Source organism: Carassius carassius, chromosome 19 (assembly GCF_963082965.1).
Source record: "Carassius carassius chromosome 19, fCarCar2.1, whole genome shotgun sequence".
NCBI classification, from domain to species: Eukaryota; Metazoa; Chordata; class Actinopteri; order Cypriniformes; family Cyprinidae; genus Carassius; species Carassius carassius.
In genome coordinates, this window is record NC_081773.1 from 16916987 (window position 1) to 16937456 (window position 20470).

General features: G+C 35.4%; 1 protein-coding gene across 1 annotated transcript in view; it reads right to left on the reverse strand.

Moving 5' to 3' along the window:
- Positions 1-687: 687 nt before the first annotated feature.
- Positions 688-20470, reverse strand: part of LOC132095207 (transmembrane protein 163a-like) — a 33642-nt gene continuing 13859 nt past the window's right edge. Inside the window, exons 3-8 of the mRNA XM_059500010.1 lie at positions 8243-8286; positions 7752-7843; positions 6133-6229; positions 3343-3454; positions 1392-1533; positions 688-1297 (exon numbers count right to left, since the gene is read on the reverse strand). Of these exons, the coding sequence (XP_059355993.1) occupies positions 1237-1297; positions 1392-1533; positions 3343-3454; positions 6133-6229; positions 7752-7843; positions 8243-8286 (548 nt within the window). The 3' untranslated portion in view covers positions 688-1236. The remainder of the gene's footprint in view (positions 1298-1391; positions 1534-3342; positions 3455-6132; positions 6230-7751; positions 7844-8242; positions 8287-20470) is intronic.

Here is a 20470-nt window from a genome sequence, read left to right on the forward strand (position 1 = left end):
GCTTTGTTTTTCCAATGATTTGCGCTCCATTGTGGAATAAGCTGCCCTGCCTCACAAACCCCTTCATAATACACCAATGATTCATTCTGTCTGCTGGAGCCCAAATCAATCATTTCTACATCAGACGATACTTCAGGCCATTCTAATCTCATTCTGTCTTGGCACAAAAACAATATCTGATAAATTCAATAGCAAGTGGCAAACAGACACAGCAATGCATACCACAGAAATCAGTAAAGGTCAGATTAATCAACTGCTATAAAAAATAAAAAATAAAACAATACAACAGTGCAGCTAAAAACATGAATAAAGATATTTAGCATTGGATTGCACAGTGTGCAGTACAACTGAAAAATTAAAAGTAGTAAAACACAAGAGTACATAGATCTAGGACTATTTCAGTTTTTGTATTTTTTCCTGGTTGTGGTGCTAGAAATAGCTAAACGGTCAGGAAGTTCAAGCTGCTTTCTGTGCTGGTTAGTCATTTTGACTACTGACAGATCACTGATGCATTATGGGCCTTTCCTGTAAATATCTGAAGCTATTTTTCCAATATCGATATTTCATATAATTATCCTACTGACTCTGAACTGTGGTCTTTAACCTATAGTATAGTTATGACTAATTCAGGACATTTCTGTGTGCTTTCTTCATTTAAATAAGTATCACCTCGACACTGTGGATATAAACCATATTATACACTAATAAACAAACATACCATATAATTCAATCATTCTGGTGGACAACAGGTGGGACGATGTGATGTAACAGAAAGATGATCTCTAAAACTGACCTAAAATGAATTATAGTCGTGTGGTTTCACATACAAATTCACGTGATTTTTCATTAAACATAGAGTATAATATAGTGTAAGTCAATGTCTTCCACCATAATTTAAGAAACAAAAACATAACTTGTGGCATAATAGAATTTCATGGATGTGACCAATAAATGCTGATCTCTGTTTAAAACCAGTGACTCCCTTCAGGATGATATCTTGAGTGCTAGGAGTGACACCAATCCACTGATCAGCTCTTTCTTCTTCCTCCTTCCTTCTCTTAAATGTTGTGCTGAGTGAAAGAGGACATCAGGAGCTGGTCAGAGTGGTGATTCTACAATACATGATGCTGATTGGCTGCCAGCAGACTTCATTCCTGGATGTATTTGGGTATCGTGTGAGTTGAGAGAGGGCTAACTGGATCCATATGATGCCTTTTTTGTTTTTCTGAACCAGCGTTACTCAAAGCGCTCATAGTTTCGAGTTTGTCTTACTCGTGGCACCATGTCGATCAACAGCCTGCAGGAGAAATGAAGAATGGAAAGATTCACATTAGAGACATGATAGCGTGAATGGCAGAAACTATCAGTATGTTCTCAGTGAATACACTTACTTGACCCCATAAGCTAGAATGATGAGTCCAATCAGGACCCCAGTGGTTCCGTCCAGGTACCAGATGGTGGGATGATGTTTAAACACCTCAGCACTGATGAGGATGGAAAATCCCATGACGCCTCCAACCATAGAATTAAATCCTTCCGAAAAATAAATGAACAGAGAGCAATTACATTTTATGTGTCGCTATGAATTTCATCTTCATGACACCTTCATTTAAGGTTTATAAACAGCAGTGTTGTTACTGTCAACTAATTATTTTCATTCATTGAAATAAAGCTTGAAAATTAGACGAAAGAGTTAAAAAATTAACTTGAATGAAAATTAGAAATATTGCCTGAAATAAGCTAATATTTATTAAAATTACTAAAACCAAAAATTGAAATCAAAGTTAACGAAAGCAAATATTTATTTACATTTATGACCATACATTTATTATTATTGTTTTGAATTGCTATAGGGTCATTCCAGAGTCCCCAGCTCAAATTTTTGATTTTGCTAATATTTTTTCCTGAAGAAAGATAGACATGTATAGTGATGAAAGCCAAAATATTAAATGTCATGGATGAATATTTACTGACTAGTCCACTGTTTTGTAGACGGGAGGTCAAAATGGCAGTTTCCACCTGAGATTCAGAGTCAAATTACAGGGGGGTAAAGATGACTTCAGAAAGATAGCAGCATCATAAGTTACTTTTACACAGAGAGTGGTAGGTCTGTTAGAAAAAAACCTGTTGACTTTATCCATCTTTATTGCATTCTGTGCCAATGGTGACCATTCAAAAATGGGGAAATAGCAAGTTTTTTTCCTCCAAAGTTTGCGTGCCTGTAAATCAAAAACTATTAAAGATATCTAAATGTCCTTTTAGATATTATTGGGTTTTAACAAACTTTCCTTTTAGCATATTTATTTTTAAGGCCTTATATGGTTCAGTTCCAGAGAAATGTGAATTTGGCTCCAGGAGTAAATCTTTAAAATGCACATATAATCAGTGGTCAAAAACTAAATGTTGGTCAGTTTGCAAATATACTTCTTTTTTTAAAAAGAGGAATGTCTGCAGAACAAATAATGTTGAAATATGAGATGTATCTTGTTCCCTTTCTGTAAGTGACAACGTTTGCATGCCTATAAATCAAGAAGTACAAAAGATATCATAACATTTCTTATAGATATTACCCATTTTCAGTGGTCGAAAACCAGATTTGGTCACTTTGTATGCAGCTGATTCTTAGTTTATTTAAAGAAAAGAGTCTGAAGAAGAAATAATGTTAAAATTAGAATTGTATCTTATTTCCCTCAATCAAAACAATTGCACAGAACATAGCTAAGCGAACATAAACAGGTGGGTGGAAACCGGGTATGTGTCAGTATTTTGCAGCTTAATTAACTACCTGTCTGTCTCATTAATGTTAATCAAACAACAAAAGATGTTAAATGTATACATGTTAAACCTACTATATTAGAAAATGAGATTCCTGTAGAAATGTAGCAAATTTCTACCTTTGTTATTTTGCGTTTTGAATTAAAGTTTAACAGTTTTGAACATAGCATTTCAATTGCAAGGCTGGCCTGTAGATACACAGGCATTTGGTTGTGCCTAATTGAGAAAAAGATTTAATGTAATTTTAAAGATGTAGCCATCGAATGCATTTGGAGCCAAAGCAATAAAAAATGATCCACAGTTAAACCCACATAGATTGCTGTTGTGCTCACTATGTGAAGAGTTTAGAAAAAATGACAGAAAAAGTGAGAAATTGGTGCTTGTAATATATTAATAGTCACAGAGGCAGGTGGCACCATGACATTGTGACATAATAATATGAACTTAATGAGAAACAGTGAAATGGTGCATGGTACATGTGTGTGTGTGTGTGTGTGTGTGTGTGTGTGTGTGTGTGTGTGTGTGTGTGTGTGTGTGTGTGTGTGTGTGTGTGTGTGTGTGTCATACCATCAGTGATTAGAGCTCTGCTGGTCAAAATCCTTCCCAGCATGAACTTGGCAACAGCAAGAATGACACACATGAGGCCACTGATGATAGAAACGCTGAACAGGAAGTCACCCTGGCAGAGAAACAGACAGTAACAGACAGAAAGCAGAATTGTTCACAGTAGAAATGATGCAGGGTCCATATGGTTGAATCTTACATTGGGAGGGTGGCACAGGCAATACCAATATGGAGATATTAAAGCCTGAACTCCTGTGGAAGAGGGATAAATGTATAAAAATATAACAGCAATATCAGTCTGTCTTTCATTTATGTCTTGTCGGTTATTGAGGCGATAGAGAGATGAAGTGCAGTTCATTTTAAGCACAAGCGAAAAAGTATGCTTAATATTTAATAAGGAATTGAAAAAGCATGATAAGAGGACTAGACTAGATATAAGACTCACACAAACTGATTTACACAACAAACAGTTAACAGAACTATTCTAATATATATGAAAAATTAACGTTTGTACCAGAAATATGGACAAAAACTAAACATACAAGGTCAGTGAAACTGATCACAAAGGCATCACAATAAAAAGACATGACAAGATACAAAACCAAAGACACAAGAAAAAGGAAAACGAAAGGTACAAAAATAGCTATTATAAATAATAAAACTGCATAAATGACTTGTATCAGTCTTGAGGACATTTTCAGGTGCATCATAGATGAACTACAGCTGTTTGTGTCTCTTTTGCTTTTCACTTTTCTCTCCAAACTAAGAATGTCTGCTTTTCCACTCACACGACATCTAGAAGCATTTCTCTTACATTTCTAAAAAGACAGTTTGTTCAGAGACCTTCATCCCTGAGGAACAGCTGAGAGACAAAGAATGTGTTTAAATTCAGACTTTCATCTTTTAAGCTGTAGACTGACTAGGTAAGACTGTTAATTTGGATGAATAGGATCACACAGTTTTCAATAAGGCCACCTTAGGGATTCAGAGTGATGGCCATTTGCCAATGAAGGGTGCTGACATGAAGAGTCCAGGTCTAATGAATGTGGAACTGCAGGCTGATAGACTGAAAGAAGCACATTAAAGAAGGTGAAAGCCCATTTCCGAATCATCCATCCTAATGCAATAGGAGAGGGCCGACAGAACCGATGGCTTCTGGCCCGCACAAATCCATCATTAAAGCTGCTGCTGTGATGTTTCATTAGCACTTGTGGGACTAAACAAGGCTTGAGAGAACATATGAATAAATTAAACTGTCTGTGATGACAGTAAATATTTACATCAGAGGTGACATTCACTAGTGACTTGTTGAGTGATGACACGATACACACACACACTTAGATGTCAGTATATAACGGAAAATCTCAATATAAATCAGCTATCATTATATGTGCATTTATATAGATGTATTAGGTTAAGCAAAAATATAAAACGTGCCATTTAATAAACTCTTAGTAAATAAGTTTATTTGGTGCAACCAGTGTTATTTCAGTATTATTTATATGCTAATGATATTGTAGCATTTGTGAATGTTTTAAATTTGCATTTATTTTTATGTTTTCATTTTCATTTCAGTTTTAGCTTTAATTGACTTTATTTCAGTTTTAGTAAATTTAGCATGTTTAACTTTATTTCAGTTAGTTGCCAAAGCAACATTTTTCATTAAAGTTTTTCATCTGATACTTATAAAATATTGTATTTTAGCTTCATTTAAATTAATAAATTTTTTTATATATAGTTTTAGTATTAGTTGACTAGTTAATAAATATCTTGGGTGCAAGTAACGCATTCCACACCAGATTCTGGCAACATTTTTCATCTAAAAAGACATATTTAATATAATTTTCTGCACATTATAAATGCATCAAATAAACCGCAGAAGACAGTGATAAAAACTCAATCTTGACCCTCCTGCTGTGCTGCTGGAGTGAATCATAACAGACCTCTGACACCTATTATTCCTGTCAGCAGCATCTATGTGTGATTACTGCCATTTCCTCGTGCTCATTAGCATTTTATAGTCTGGGAAGATGAAAAGGGTGTGAATTGCTATTTCCCAGCTAGAAAAAAATAAACACTGAGTGAAAACACTGATTTACATTTAGATTTTCTTTGATTAGAGAGGTGCCTTTAGGCTGTCAATGGCAAACAAATGGAAAAATATATTGTTGGTTGTCATTATTATTTAAATTTATTTATTTTGAGTATAGCCATTTTTTCTCTATGTTATTCCTTCTCCCCTCCTTACATGTCTCCTCACTCAGCATAAACAGAGAGAGTATTTTGTGATGCACCGATAACTGCAAGTCTCCAGGCCTGGATATCAGTTAACATTTTGTTGATAGATGATCAGAAAAATAATGTTCAGTAATGTTAGAGTAGGGATGTATCAGTGCTCAGAGATTTATCAGCAGTGTAAAAGAGATGGAAACAGAGAGAGATTAAAATCGCAATCCCATTAATCACCACCTCTGAAATGATTATCCTGCAGCTCTTTGGATAGGTGCCAGTCTTTTACTAATTAATGGATAAATAGTGAACACATTGCTGTTAGCTGTGACTGCTGTTAAAATCCACAACTGTCTGTGAGTTTAAATACTGCAGTGTAGAAAAAGTTTGCAGCTAACCTAAAGTCATTTTTAACGATTAAAATAGGTAGAACGAGGTCCTTATGCTAAATATTTATCATTTGATTGTTTTAAGTTGTGAAGATGATTGTATTCTATCTATTATATTCAATGTAGGAACATTCATCTTAAAATGATAAATATGAGACAATGCCATTGAACTCACCACTTCAGGAAGAAGTTTGGTGGCCAGATCATGGATGGCCTTCCCCAAAATACACATAGAAGACAAGATGAAAATCACTCCCAGGATCACACATGCTCTGTTGATGGAGAAAACCAGAACAAATATGCTGATAAAATAATACATTTAATCAAATCTTGAATTAGTTTACATGGTTTGAGTTTATATGATTTGAGTTACTTTATCGTTCACATGTTTGGGGTCAGTAAGAGTCATTTTAAAGATATAAATATTTAGCAAAGATGCATTCAATTAATTAAAAGTGACAGTTAATACATTTATAAAGTTACAAAAGATTCACATATCAAATAAGTGCTGTTCTTTTGAACTTTCTATTCATCAAAGAATCCTAAAAAAACACATCATTGTATAAACTTTTTCAATATTAATAATAATAACTGAAATGTTTCTTGAACACCAAATCAGGATCACGTGACACGGAAGAATGGCGTAATGATGCCAAAAATTCAGTTTATTAGCACAGACATAAACTACATTTTAAAACATATTCAAATAATATTTTAAATTGTAATACTGTTTTACAAGATTACCGTTTAGGTCACACTGTATTTTAAGGCCCAATTCTCACTATTAACTAGCTATGAACTACAACTTTTGTCTCAATAAACTCCTTATTACTGCTTACTTATAGATAATAAGGTAGTTGTTAAGTTTGGGATTATGGATGTAGAATATAATCTTGCAGAATATGTGCTTTATGAGTACTAATAAACAGCCAATATTTTAATAATAGGCAGGCTAATGAGCAACTATAGTTAATAGTGAGAATTGGTCCCTAAACTAAAGTGTTACCACTGTTTTATGCAGCATTGGTTAGCATAAGAGACTTTATTAAAATCAAACATTTTAATGGTAGTGTATATATTATTATACCTCTTCTATACTTCGTATATTTTTTGGTAGCTGATGTTGATTCAAGGTTGAAGCTGACAGTTTCACAAAGGTGCACCTGGGAAACACTGGCCTCAACTGATTTACAAATGCTTCGCTTTTTATAGTAAACCTGCAGAAACCTGATCCACTTTGAAAAATATGAAGAGTGCCCACAATGCACGTTCAGATTCTCTGTATGACAAGCGGCCACCGGTACACCTACAGAGACCTGCAATTCTTCTCTAGTATTGCACTATAAATCTCCCTTTCTGACACATCGACCAGAGAAATGAGATTCACAAGCCCCCACAGACTTAGGATGAAACCAGCAGCACAGGCCTTCATCAACGTAATACGTCTCCAATAGAGACAGTCAAGGGGAAAAAACCTGAAACATGGCAGATCACTCAACAAACCTGATAAATCGAACATGTTCAGACCTAAAACGTGTTGCACTGAATGCTGGTATGATCTAGTCGATTAAGTTTTCGACAATGCTCCACCACAATTCCAAATGCACTAGCTTTACTAAGAATAGAACTGACAGTGAATTGTTGACTCATATTTTAAAATGTTTGGAAGTTTTGTTTTTTTAGTGTTGGTCACAGAGGAAGCATTATTCATGCTTTTTAGTGTTTTGCTGCAGGTTTTTTATACTATGCAGTGCCCTACATACCACACAGACAGCTTGGCTTTTGTTTACTTACATGTATTCTCTATGGGCAGAGTGCACTGCTGCAGCGTTGCTATAGCGCCACAGCACTATAATGGAGGAAAGAACATCTAACGATGCATCAAACTGAAAAACAACAGTGATTCATCAGTGCTACAGAAATAATGCTCATTAAATCATCTCACTGTCACAAACTTAGGTCCAGTGATACATTTAGTCTAATGAAACCCTCCCACGGCTGCCTTGAGCACAAGAATGTAATGAATGTAAATGTAATAAATCAAAAACAAAACCTGGATCATAAAAATATCCTGTTAAGCAGATTGTTGTATTTTTTTAGCAGTCATTAGCAATCATCTCTCATATCATACATTAGGTGTTGGGATATTCTTAACACGGACACCATTTAATGTTATCAGCACATAGCTTGACAACTGAACATTAGGCAAAAACAACTGCACATATTTCCAGAAAATTTTGCATAAAAATAAAATGTAGTTCATTAACACTGAAGATTATACTTACGGCAAATCCAAAAGCTGATGCGCTGTGTCTCATGAAGGATGCAGCTATTGGGGGAAGACAAAACAACAGAAAAAAAGACAGAAAGACACTTATAAATTAATGTATTTACATATTGCGTCACAAAGGATAAATAATACACAGTACAGCACTGACTAATGTAAAGGAGCGTCTGATGGCTGTTAAGCTGTTTTTATTATTATTATTTTTTTAAATTATTATTCTGAACTAATGTTTAGTAACAAAACATTAAAATAACATAAAAATAACAGTATTATAATTGTTCTTGGAAATGGTACAGTGACAATACTTTGTATTTTATTTTTTTCTGAGCAGCATATTTTCATGTAAATATCATCTGTATTATATAATATGCATTATTCTATTCTATTCTATTCTATTCTATTCTATTCTATTCTATTCTATTCTATTCTATTCAACTCCACATTATGTTTCATTTATCAGTAACAGAATGCACAGTCAACTCACCCCTCTATTTGCATCTATTAAAATGTGAATTGAAAAAGGCTGCCCACTGTGTTTTGACTTTTTTGACAAAGCTGTAGAGAAATGAGGCTCTCCATTTTACCGAGCGTGAGCTTGCATTTGAGAGGCTCTATTTGCTGCCCCCCTCTTGAGTGGAGAACGCTCACTGTTCTATTGATCTCCAACTTTAAAGACAGACTCGACCACCATGTGTCATAGCAACAGAGGGGCTGCACATTGCATGATATCCCACACTGCCCTTGAAACAGAACAACACTTCTGCTCAGGAGCTGTTATTATGTATGAAAAACAAAAGATTTTTTGGTTTATTAAATCAAATGATAAAACAACTGAGGACTCTTCAGAGCCTATGACAAATGTTGATGCATTGTAATATATAATATCCAACGAGTCAGTACAAGTGTAAATCAGTGGTTTAGTTCAAGTTTGGCCCAGATCGTGTTTCCATCACATTCTCTCTCTTCATTTTTTTTCTCAACTCTCTCGATCAATAAAAAACAAAATTGTGGCTGAGGGGTCATAATAAAAATCAGAGAAACAGCTGACAGTCTTTAATAACTATGAACTATAGATTTTGTGAACTTGGCAATATGAGCAGAATAAAATGTACAGATCTATCTTCCTGGCCTATATATATGCATATGAAATATTCCTCCAAAAAACAGAGCACATAAGAAGGAATGTGATGATCAAAGAACTCTAACTTGAATGTAGGAAAAATGCCTGAGGAAGTAGGTCAAAATCAGTGTGAATGTCTCCAGTCCTGCATTACATCCATATTAGTATTAACAAGAAACATTTTTTTTTTCTGTTTATGTAAATCCATGGTTTTGAAATGTTCAATAAGCACATAGTTTTGGTGTTCAGGTGTCAGCAATCAGCATACTTTGATTGGTTTACCATTGTCTTAAGGCTCAGGTGGAAACTGGAGGTGGAAAGTGTAGGTTGGTCCAGATCTTTTGACAAACAGCAGATCTGAACTGTGACAATTTATACTTAAAATTTCCAAGTCGGAGCACAAAACGAAAACTACTTGTTGAGTGTTTGCTAACAAGACACAAGACACCTATTAACAGGAGAAAAGCTGTAGAGGAAGAAAAAGAGAAGACAGAGGAAGATGGGTGTCTTCTCTAAATTTGCACTTAGTCACTATTTCACTTTCAGTCTCTCCTAGCCTCGAGTGTATGGTTCAATGAATCTCAGTTCACGCAGAAGCTCTGTTCACAATGTCTCTGGATAGCTATTTCAGGTAAGATCAACTCTTATCTTATTGAACAGGGAAATAGTAAAATCTCCAAAAATGCCTTCCTCACATTTAAATAACATCACAAATATCAATTTTCAACTTCAATTTCAAGCTTTTATTGTCGTTGCATCGGAATGCAATGAAATTTCACACAGAGGTGCTACAATATCATAACCACATACACAGACCACAATAACATGATCAAAGTCCATGTAAAAAAATCAGAATGATGCAGGTAAGACAATAAAGTGCAGTTCTAAGTACAGAAATTATTGCACAGTCCACAAGGATTACCATAAATAAATAGTCCAAAACACCCCTTAGTTCAGGGACTGCATGGCTCTCGGATAAAAACTATTTGAAAATCTGGCCGTGCGTGTTTTGATTTACCTATATTGCCTTCCCGAAGGTAGGAGGGAAAACAGATGATGACCAGGGTGAGAGGAGTCCTTAATGTTTTTTGCTCTGAATGGGTACTGAGTGTTTGCAATGTCCTGTAGTAAGGGGAGAGGGTCAGCCGGTGATATTCTGCACAGGCTTAATAACCCTCTGTAGAGCTTTTTTGTTAGCTCCTGAACAGCCCCCATACCACATCATAAGACAGTTAAAACACTCTCTATGGCAGAGCGGCAGAATGCCACCAGTAGATTTTGAAACAAACTTTTTTTCTTTAGGACTCGCAGGAAGTGCAGAGGCGGCTGTGCCTTTTTAACAGCCGCTGTTGTATTTGTGGACCAGGAGAGACTGTCAGATAAATCAGCAACAAAATCAGACATGAAATGTCTCATAAATGTTGTTTCAAATGCTCAAATAGTAAATAGTAGTATATAGTGTATATATATATTACAGGTTGGTCCAGTCCAGTCAAAACACAATTGCAGTTCTAAGGGAATCTCAGGTTTCTCTAAGAATCAGAGTTTCTAACAGAATCTTCAGTGATGCAATGATTTTACCAATTTATTTAGAAAGGTGAAAGGTGAAAGGTGAAATTTTCATGGGTGGAAACCAATCATTTCAATGGGGATCCTTGCAATTCACCCATTGCAGGGAGTTTGACTGTTAATGCAATCTGACCCATCATAATGACAAATCTGCCATTTTGTCCGACAATCAAACTAGACAGGAGTGTAGATTAACGTTGGTGTACTTAAACTTGAAAAATTGTGTATATTGATGTCTTTCCGCACTTGAAACAAGATACATTGTGATGTTCACAGTGTTGGGAAGGTTACTTTGGAAATGTAATAGGTTACAGATTACAAGTTACCCTGTTTAAAATGTAATAGTAGTGTAACTTTTTCAATTACTTTATTAAAGTAATGTAACTAATTACTTTTGAGTACTTTTTGATTACTTTTCTAAATTTGTGAAAATTAAAGAATAATAAATAAAAGCATATACATTAACTTAAATACAGTTATCTAATAAGCATGTGACGTATTCTGTGTGATAAACTCCTAAACATTGGTGTTTTTTTAAACTGCTGTCTCTTTATATGATGATAGTTTTCTCAAAATAAGTAAAATGCACATGAAGTGACACAAAGCAGTTCTAGAAATTGTGTTTATGTGCTTGTGTACTCCTATATTGAGGCAGCAGAGGTTGAAAACACTGCGAGCTTCAGTAGGCCTATGTGTAGTAAATGAAACCACGTCTTTGCCATTAATTTACAGGAGGGGCGGACTGGGAAAAAAATTCAGAATGGAAAATTCAAACTCATACAAACAAATTCATGGACAAAACTATTTTTTTGTATGGACCTGACATAAAAAAAGGTTTAAATCTTTAATTTGGGGATATGCAAAATAATTTAAAGTTCTCTCCTGAACGGCACCTTCACTTCTATTTTTCTCTTCAGTCTCTTTATTTTGCCCTGTTATCCATCTCTCTCATGACTTTAATACTCAAGATTGAACAAAACTATACTTTACAATACAATACTCTACAATACTACAATATCTTTATAGAAAAATCCTAATACTGTACACGAGTCATGTTTTTCCCTTACAAAAATTAACCATGCTTTTATTAGCCTATATAAAAGTAAAATAACCTTGTTTTGTTTTTGTTTTTTTGCAAATGGATTTGTATTTATTTTTAAATAAATACATTTGTAAATTAATTTTACATTTTTGGTTACCACATTTAAACAATAGTAACCATTTTCTCTGGATTTATAGTTAAATATTAAAATGTAAATTTTTGTAAGGGTTGTGTTGTTGTCTGTCGTAGCTCCCCCTAAACCTATAAAAAAATCGGACTTTTTTTCAGATAAATTCCTACTGTAACATTACAACTGATAATAATGATGTCCTTTATATAGTATTTTGAGTGATGACTGATGAGCAACGTGCTGCTGCTTGATTAAATAAATAAAAAAAACAAAGACAAAAAAGCATCTTTACAGATGAAACTGACCTGAAACCCTAAACAATAGTTCTGCTTCTCTGCTCCAGCTGTGCGCTTCCACAGTCTTCTCTCTCTCTCTCTCTCTCTCTCTCTCTCTCTCTCTCTCTCTCTCTCTCTCGCATTGATTACTCTGAGTCTGATCCAAACCGTTTGGCGGAGGCGCGGAGAGCGCGCGAGTCATGACTAACACTTCATGACTTATTAGAGATTTAATTATCAAATGGCGGATTCGCAAATGATCGCTTTAGTACATTCGGCAGGCAATTAATAATGATATTAAATAGTGGGGCAAAATCGGCTGCCAGGCCACCGGGAATTGTCCCGGTTCTCCCGGTGTCCAGTCCGCGCCTGATTTCCACAGACAGGCAGAATGTGCAAGTCATATAGCTATTGCATTTTTGGGGCTTTATATTCACAGACACTAGTTGATGTCATGTTTTGATTCAACTGTACTGACCTACTTTTGATTTAGTCATCCAAAATGTGGCATATTCCGTCCGCGTTAGGCATTTCGTTTTTATGAAGGGATTCTACGAACCAGACTGTATTTCCGCATCCCGGAAATGATTAGGGCGGTATGTCTCAGAATAGTCAGTGCAATTTGGGAAAGAAATCAATTAAATCTGTATGTGGATGTGTGTAAATATTCAAATGTAATCCCCTTTGTAATCGTTAAAGATTTCATAAGTAACTGTAATGTAATTACTCATTTTTTCGTAGTAACTGTAACTAATTACAGTTACAATAATTTTGTAAATAAATTACGTAACGCTGTTACATGTAACTAGTTACTCCCCAACACTGGATGTTCATTCATGTTTATTTCATGCTATAGTAAAGAGGAAGCGATGATAAGTTCACGTTCCACTTGAACTGAGGCATGACACATTAAAGAGCCACAAAACGTTATTTATTGTTTGAATTTCTCACAAAATTACAACATTTGAAAATAGGAATTTCGCCTGAGGGTGAATGATTTGCCTGTTTTAAATGTGACTTCTGTGTGTTTGGTGCTTTATACATCTCTGCATGCCTGTGAAATGTGCCTGAAATTTTATTTGTATTTTTAATCTTTTTTTTTTTTTTTTATGAATCAGCTAATCCAATTAAAAAAACTCTCTGAATGGTTTCTTCAGCTAAACTCACTGAATCAGCAGCAGATCTTAGAGCAGCAGTTAAATGGATAGCTCACCCAAAAATGAAAACACTTGTATGATCATGTTATACTTTTGTGGCACTTTTATTCTTTTGTGGCACTAAATCTCATTTAATATAGCTAGTAATTGTAATTGCATGGAAAAATTAAAAAGGTAGTTATTCAAAATTTGTTCATATGTGTTCCACAAAAAAAAAGCAAAAAAAAAACATGGGTTTCAAATTACAAGAGGCTGTGTAAATGATGATACTATTTTATTTTTGGGGAGAACTGTTTGTTTAATTAGATTGTCAATACAATATCTTTGTAATGAATGGTGGGAGAACCCCTCTCTGAGAGCTTCGGGCTGATAATGGCCACCGCTCCTGCTTTTCATCACATTAATCCCTGTCTCAGAGGAGACGAGCTGACTGAGGATGTCGTCCTCTTGTTAGACTGTGTATGCTATGAATTTCAAAGGAGGACAGAGACGTCAGCAAAACAGAAAGTAGAATTTGCTGCTTCCTGTTGATCAGATTTCTAAAGGAAGAATACATTAAAAGCTTTGAACTGTCACAAATATTCGTGAAAGCATCATCGCTTATTTAAGGTTGTGACTAGAGATGTCACAGGTCTTTTCAATGCTTTATTTGTGGTGCAGTGCAGCTAATTTGTTGTTAAGAAAGGGAGAATCTTCCATCCATCTGCAGTGGAAATCCAGTATATTTATAACTGAATGGGTAAATCAATAGCCAGTGTCTCGCTAATTCTACTGTAATCTATCTGAAATCAATTTTAGGAGCAAAGCAGAAATCATCACTTTAAAAGAGTCAGTTGGCCTAAGCAGATATCAATACATAACATGCTCTTAAAACCTAAGTGACAAAGTCACCCCACATGTGTGAATTTAACATTAGTCTGTGTGCATATGCAAAGGATTTCATCGCCAATTCCAATGGAAATTAATGCAAATTCCTTGACCTCGTGTAGCACATTAGGGGACGCTGGCTATCACAACAATGCTCTTCCTCAGCTCTGCTGCAATATGTTGCCTTTAATAATTCACAACCTACAGCGCTCAGCCATTTGCCACATGCAGTGGAGTTTACTGCACTCCCAACCCTCAGTGCAGTTCACCAGTGCTGCCATCAAATTTAGGGAATTTTGTTCGAGAAACGGTGGAGTTTAGACTTCATTTAAAATATGATCATCATACAGTCCAAGGGAGCTCAAGCCATGTGCTCTATTGTTGAGACTAGAATTTAATGAAGAAGTTTAAAAGTGCACATTTTTTAAATTATGTTTCACATAACCTGATTAGTTTCTCACCACAAACAAACATATAAACCAACCAAATTCCAGAAAAGGTATAAGGCACTTTGCACATTCATAAAGTATGCTGTGATTCACACCATTATTGGACTTCAGTAGAATATTTGTACTGCTAAGAGCTTTAGTCAAAGGACAAATAAGCAGACGGAACAGTGAAGCAGTATATCAGTGACTCACTGCCCCAGTGGCTTGACTGTTTTCTTAGATTACTGTTCAGCTGTGAGCTGGTGGAAAAGTGTGACTTTAAAATTGATGTGTTTTTCCACAAAAGAATTTACACACTGCCTTGCACACAGTGGCACCTAAAATACTTCAATGCATTTCTAAAACATTTCGCATAAGAAAGAAAAATGCAGGCATATTAATCTGCACTTTATAAGACTATAAACCAAAATGCTTTAGTCTGCTTACAATGCCAAATTTGAATTTTATATGGTACTTTTGATTTACTTTAACCCCTTAACTGTCACTCACATTTTTGAAGATAGACTTGAATGTGCATGATACAAACTTACATTTTTATAATTCATGACTGAAAACATTTTGTTACATGATTTTGATGTACCATTGTCATGGTAATGCAAAGTTTGAATTTAAAATGGGTTTCAAAGGATGAATTTTGAGATTTTATGTTTTCGAGTGGAAGAAGACTTTTTTTTGACAAAGGTCAGAACTCCTGTTATGATGTAGGTTTTTGGGGTGCACTCTTGCCATAAATTAATCTATTACTTTTCCTACATAATTTTTAACAAAAAAGATTGGTAAAATATCTATTTAGGAGTCTTAGACCTTTCCAACGATATATAGTTTGTCATGATTAGATAAAGATTTAGTGAAGTAAACGTAGGCGTGCCGTATACGGGACAGGGTGATGGTTATTAAGTCAGTAAATAATGCAAATAAATAATCAATTGTATTGTTTTATTGTTGTTGTTGATATTGATACATCAGTTCTTAATATTATAATAATATTGAAAAAAATATTGATAGAGGAGATTTCTAAGGACTTTGATAGTCTGTAGGAAAAAAAAAGTTTTAAAAGAGTATTAGATTATGACTATTAGATTAGATTATAAATCATACTGTTATAATGTGGAGACGTTATATAGTCCTTTGACAACAACAAAATAGAATCTTCCACATATTTTTAGGAAATATTAAATTTCATGTAATAGTACAAAGTGTGACATTCCAATAAAAAAAGGCATTCATTTAATAATTTTAACAAGTTGGAGATAAATCTCTTTTAAGGCAAATATCAAGAAAGAATTCCCCTTATTCCCAGAATTATTCCCAGATTCCTGGTATTCCCTCCTGTGGGACCAGTCACACGTCCGACCCGCCTCCTCACCCTCAGAATCTGTGGTACTGCATCCAGGTTTCAGAGACCTAATCTAGGCTGATTTATTGAGGTCACACTCACAGCACATGCAGCTCACGTCTGAGCTCGGCTTCCAGGAGCCCCTTGAGACCAGAGACTCCCCGCCAATATGGCCGGTTGAGCAGATTTGCTTGGCTGCCGTTTCGCTGTTAACAGGAAGAGAGCTGCACCTGCTTTCTGCTGCAGAACACTATAAAATACTGATATAGGCTTCAGGACATGCCAGATTGACAGTGTTTCTAAGGAAGTTTTATGGTTTGCATGTTTCAAGGCATTTCTATTTATTGTGGTATATGTGAATAAGCATGTGACAGGATTGGCATGCCCACAGACACATCTGATTCCCAGTCAGAGCTCACATAAACACCCCAATGGCATTCGACTGACTGAATAACTGAATACATTCTGCAGGACTGAAAAGAAAAATTTACATCAGTACACAGAAAACATTAATAATAAAGAGACTTGAAATATTTCTGGAAAAAAGAAAGCTGGAACATTAAATATTTTAATTGTTTAACCTCTTCTCGACAGCAGAAGCTTATTATTTTTACTGCATGAAGCTGAACAAATTAATTTAATAGGCACTGCTAACAGATATTAAAAATTTAACTGGACTGAAGTAATCTATTATAATTGCTATTTTGACATATTTGGGTAGCAAAAAAAAAAACAGAGCCAGGTTTACAAAACAGGGCAAATTAGTGTTATAGCACAGTTACATAAATTTATTCGGGTGATTAACTAACAATGCGTACATAAGAACACAGACGCAGCCAGATCATTTCCATAATGACCAGGACAATCTACCAAGAGCAGCGCAAATTACCGCCTGCTGTAAGACATACATTTTTGGGGGGTGTTAAATAATGGCACAAATACCAGTAATTTGACAAGCACAAATGTTTGTAATTTGCGTTGCGTGAATCATTTAAATACGCTCCTCCCATAAATTTTGCGTCTGAAAGGGAAACTCTTATGGAACTCTAAACTCTAATGTCAGGCGCAAAAATAACTGTCCATGCCTTTTCAGTGCCAATTCTTCACTGCGCATTTTCAGTTAATCTTGACAGTAATATTTTAATGCCAAAGGATGGTTTGCTCTGGTGCAAGCTGTTAGTAAATATGGCTTGCAGCCTTTGATACTAAAGATTTCTGTTTACAGTTTTAACCTGTTTAAAGTTTAATCAGAAATTAACTAAATAAAGAGGCCTGCTTTATTGGTATAATGACTTCATATTACTCAAAAACCTCTCTGGTTAATTTTAGAAAAGTCTATTAGACTGTAGCACAGTGAAACTATAATTACATCACTAGATTAATATTTAATCACCTTAAAAAATGCGATATTCGCAGAGTTATTGGGTCATGTTTTGTCTTTTTTTTTTCAAACTGCGAAAAATGCCAGTCTCCATTTTCTGCAGAATGCAATATATCCGCTCAACCAATCACAGCGCACCATTCTACGCACTCTAGACAGTAATGGGGGCGTTCTGAATACACTCTGCATCCCTGTTTTCCTCATCCACTTTGTACATTGTGATCAACAAACAAGGGCTGCACGATAAATAGCATGTGATTGCCATACACATCTCATCAGTAAAGCGGGTTCTGTGATTAATACTACCGGTAAATCTCCATCACATGCTTTCAGATGCAAATTATTCAGATGCATTTAATACACAGAACCGTAGATCACTGACAAGCTATGCTATATCACATTTATTAGATGAATCGCATTCGATAATGTCCCAGCAGAAATCGAGACTCATCAGACCAGGCAACATTTTTCCAGCCTTCTATTGTCTAATTTTGGTTAGCCTGTGCAAGTTGTAGCCTCCATTTCCTGTTCTTAGCTGACAGGAGCGGCACCCAGTGTGGTCTTCTGCTGCTGTAGCCCATCTGCTTCAGGATTCATGGTGTTGTGCATTCAGAGATGGTATTCTGCTTAAATTGGTTGTAACGAGTGGTTATTTGAGTTACTGTTGACCACTACTTCACCACATCTAAATGCCTAATGCAATGAGTTGTTGCCATGTGATTGGCTGATTAGCAATTTGTGTTACCAAGCAATTGAACAGATGTACCTAATAATGTGGCCGGTGAGTGTATTTGCACCATCTTGGAATTTCCAAAGTCTTTGGTCAAGCTGGGTGGGATGCTAGAAATGGCATAATAATGTTTAAAGTGCCACAGAACTACAGTGTTTACACTTTTCAGTGGAATGATCCTACAAATATCTTACCTATGGCTGCATATTATAGACAGTGCTTTAACATAAAAAAATACACTTTTTAGTTTTAAAAAAAAAATTTCTCTACATTACAGTTGCCTACAGACTGTGGTACAGGTTGAAAGCTGACCTGATAAGCTGACATGCTTTAGGGACACCTGCTAATGCATGTTTGTGTGCTGTACATGAACACATGTCTGAGGCCCTGACAACAAGATACCAGAGCAGCAGCTGTTCCTGTCCATATTTTAACATGAGCAGTACAGGAGTTCAGGTGAAATAGACTGTAATGTCCTAGAGTTCAATATGGTGTCCTTTCATGCATTCTAACATGACATATCCAGTTATTTTAACCACCATTTTTTTCAGGGGCACAATAACTCATGTTTTTCACAGGCTATTATAATTAGTTAATTCAAACTTAATCCAGGCTTTCTAAACTGTAATAGCCAGGAGGAATTCAGGACCATGGACAGCATCAGCACACCAGGTGATTTAGAACCAGAAATTAATTTAGAAGCTGAGATATTATATGTACCAAATAGACCACCACACTCTGTATTCCATTAACAAACATCTTGAGGCATTACTAGGGATTGAATGAGGAAAAAGAAACTCAAGAAATTAAATATATTTTAGAAAGAATTCAGAAAGAAAGAAATGCAGAAAGTAAGAAATGCAGAAAGAAAGAAAGAAAGAAAGAAAGAAAGAAAGAAAGAAAGAAAGAAAGAAAGAAAGAAAGAAAGAAAGAAAGATGTATTACAATTTTGTAAAGAAACTTAGTAGACAAATGGTATTTCAATCAGGAAATGCAGAAAGAAATGTAGAAAGACATGCAGAAAGAAAAGTACGCAGTACAAATAAAAGAAGGGATTATTGTAATTTTTGTAAAGAAACTCAATATAGACAAATTATATTATTTCAGATGGACAGATAGAAACATAGACAGGTAGATAAAAAAAGGTGCAGAGTTTCAGAGTAACTGATGATGTGTCCCATAAACACCAGCAGCATGGCTGCCATCAGGACGCTAGTTCCATTATTAGAGAACAATTTTGTGATGCCGATCCTGCCTAAGTGGACTGGAAAGAGAACTCAACACCAATACTTAATGTGTTTAGACAGTTTTCTAATGGAACTGAACGGCAGACATCTGCAGCGCTCTGCTCAGGTTACAGGGCCAGTAAAATACATGCAACTCATTTAGCCAAACCTTTCTTGATGTTTTAAGTAGGTCTTGCAGAGGAACAAAAACATAATCAGTTAACAACAGTGGGGATGATAATACTAGGACTAGACAATGACCAATCTTTATCTTATGACAACATGTTCAAATAGCCCCAGGTAGCAGAACACGTTGAGAAGATGAGAGAAGAACATTAACTACTGTATGTGCAGAAAATGGACTGTGACTTTAGTTGAAATGTGTTGCCACACTGAAGATGTCACCAACCACAGTCTTTTAAAGGTGATGTCATATCTCAGCGAAGATCCACAAGTGAAAAGGGAGTGTCTAATGATTTTAAAGAAACTGGGCTTACATGTGAGAAACCAGATTAATCATAATCGCAATAAAATTTAAATAAAATCAGAATAAGTAAGTGAAAATGTCCTCCTAAAAGCTTGGTTGAACTTGATATAAGATGCCTGTCATCAGGACAGGAATAAAGACAGACAGCTGGGAATAAAGTTCAACTGCAGTGAATAAATCTTCTCTGTGTTTTGGCACTGTGTGCATGGATATAATCCATTATACTGTGAAACAAATAGCTGTAGCACATGTCAGGATGAGGCTGATAAAGACAGTCCCAGTGTAAAGATACAGCACAAGACCCAACAACCTCTCATTGAAGCTGCCATAATGGGCGATAATATATTTCACACACACAAGCACACACACACATACACTATTTTCATAACTATTAATTAACTCTGACCAGTGCTGCATGTATCTGGAGAACTTGGCCTCAGTTGGCTAAATGTCAATT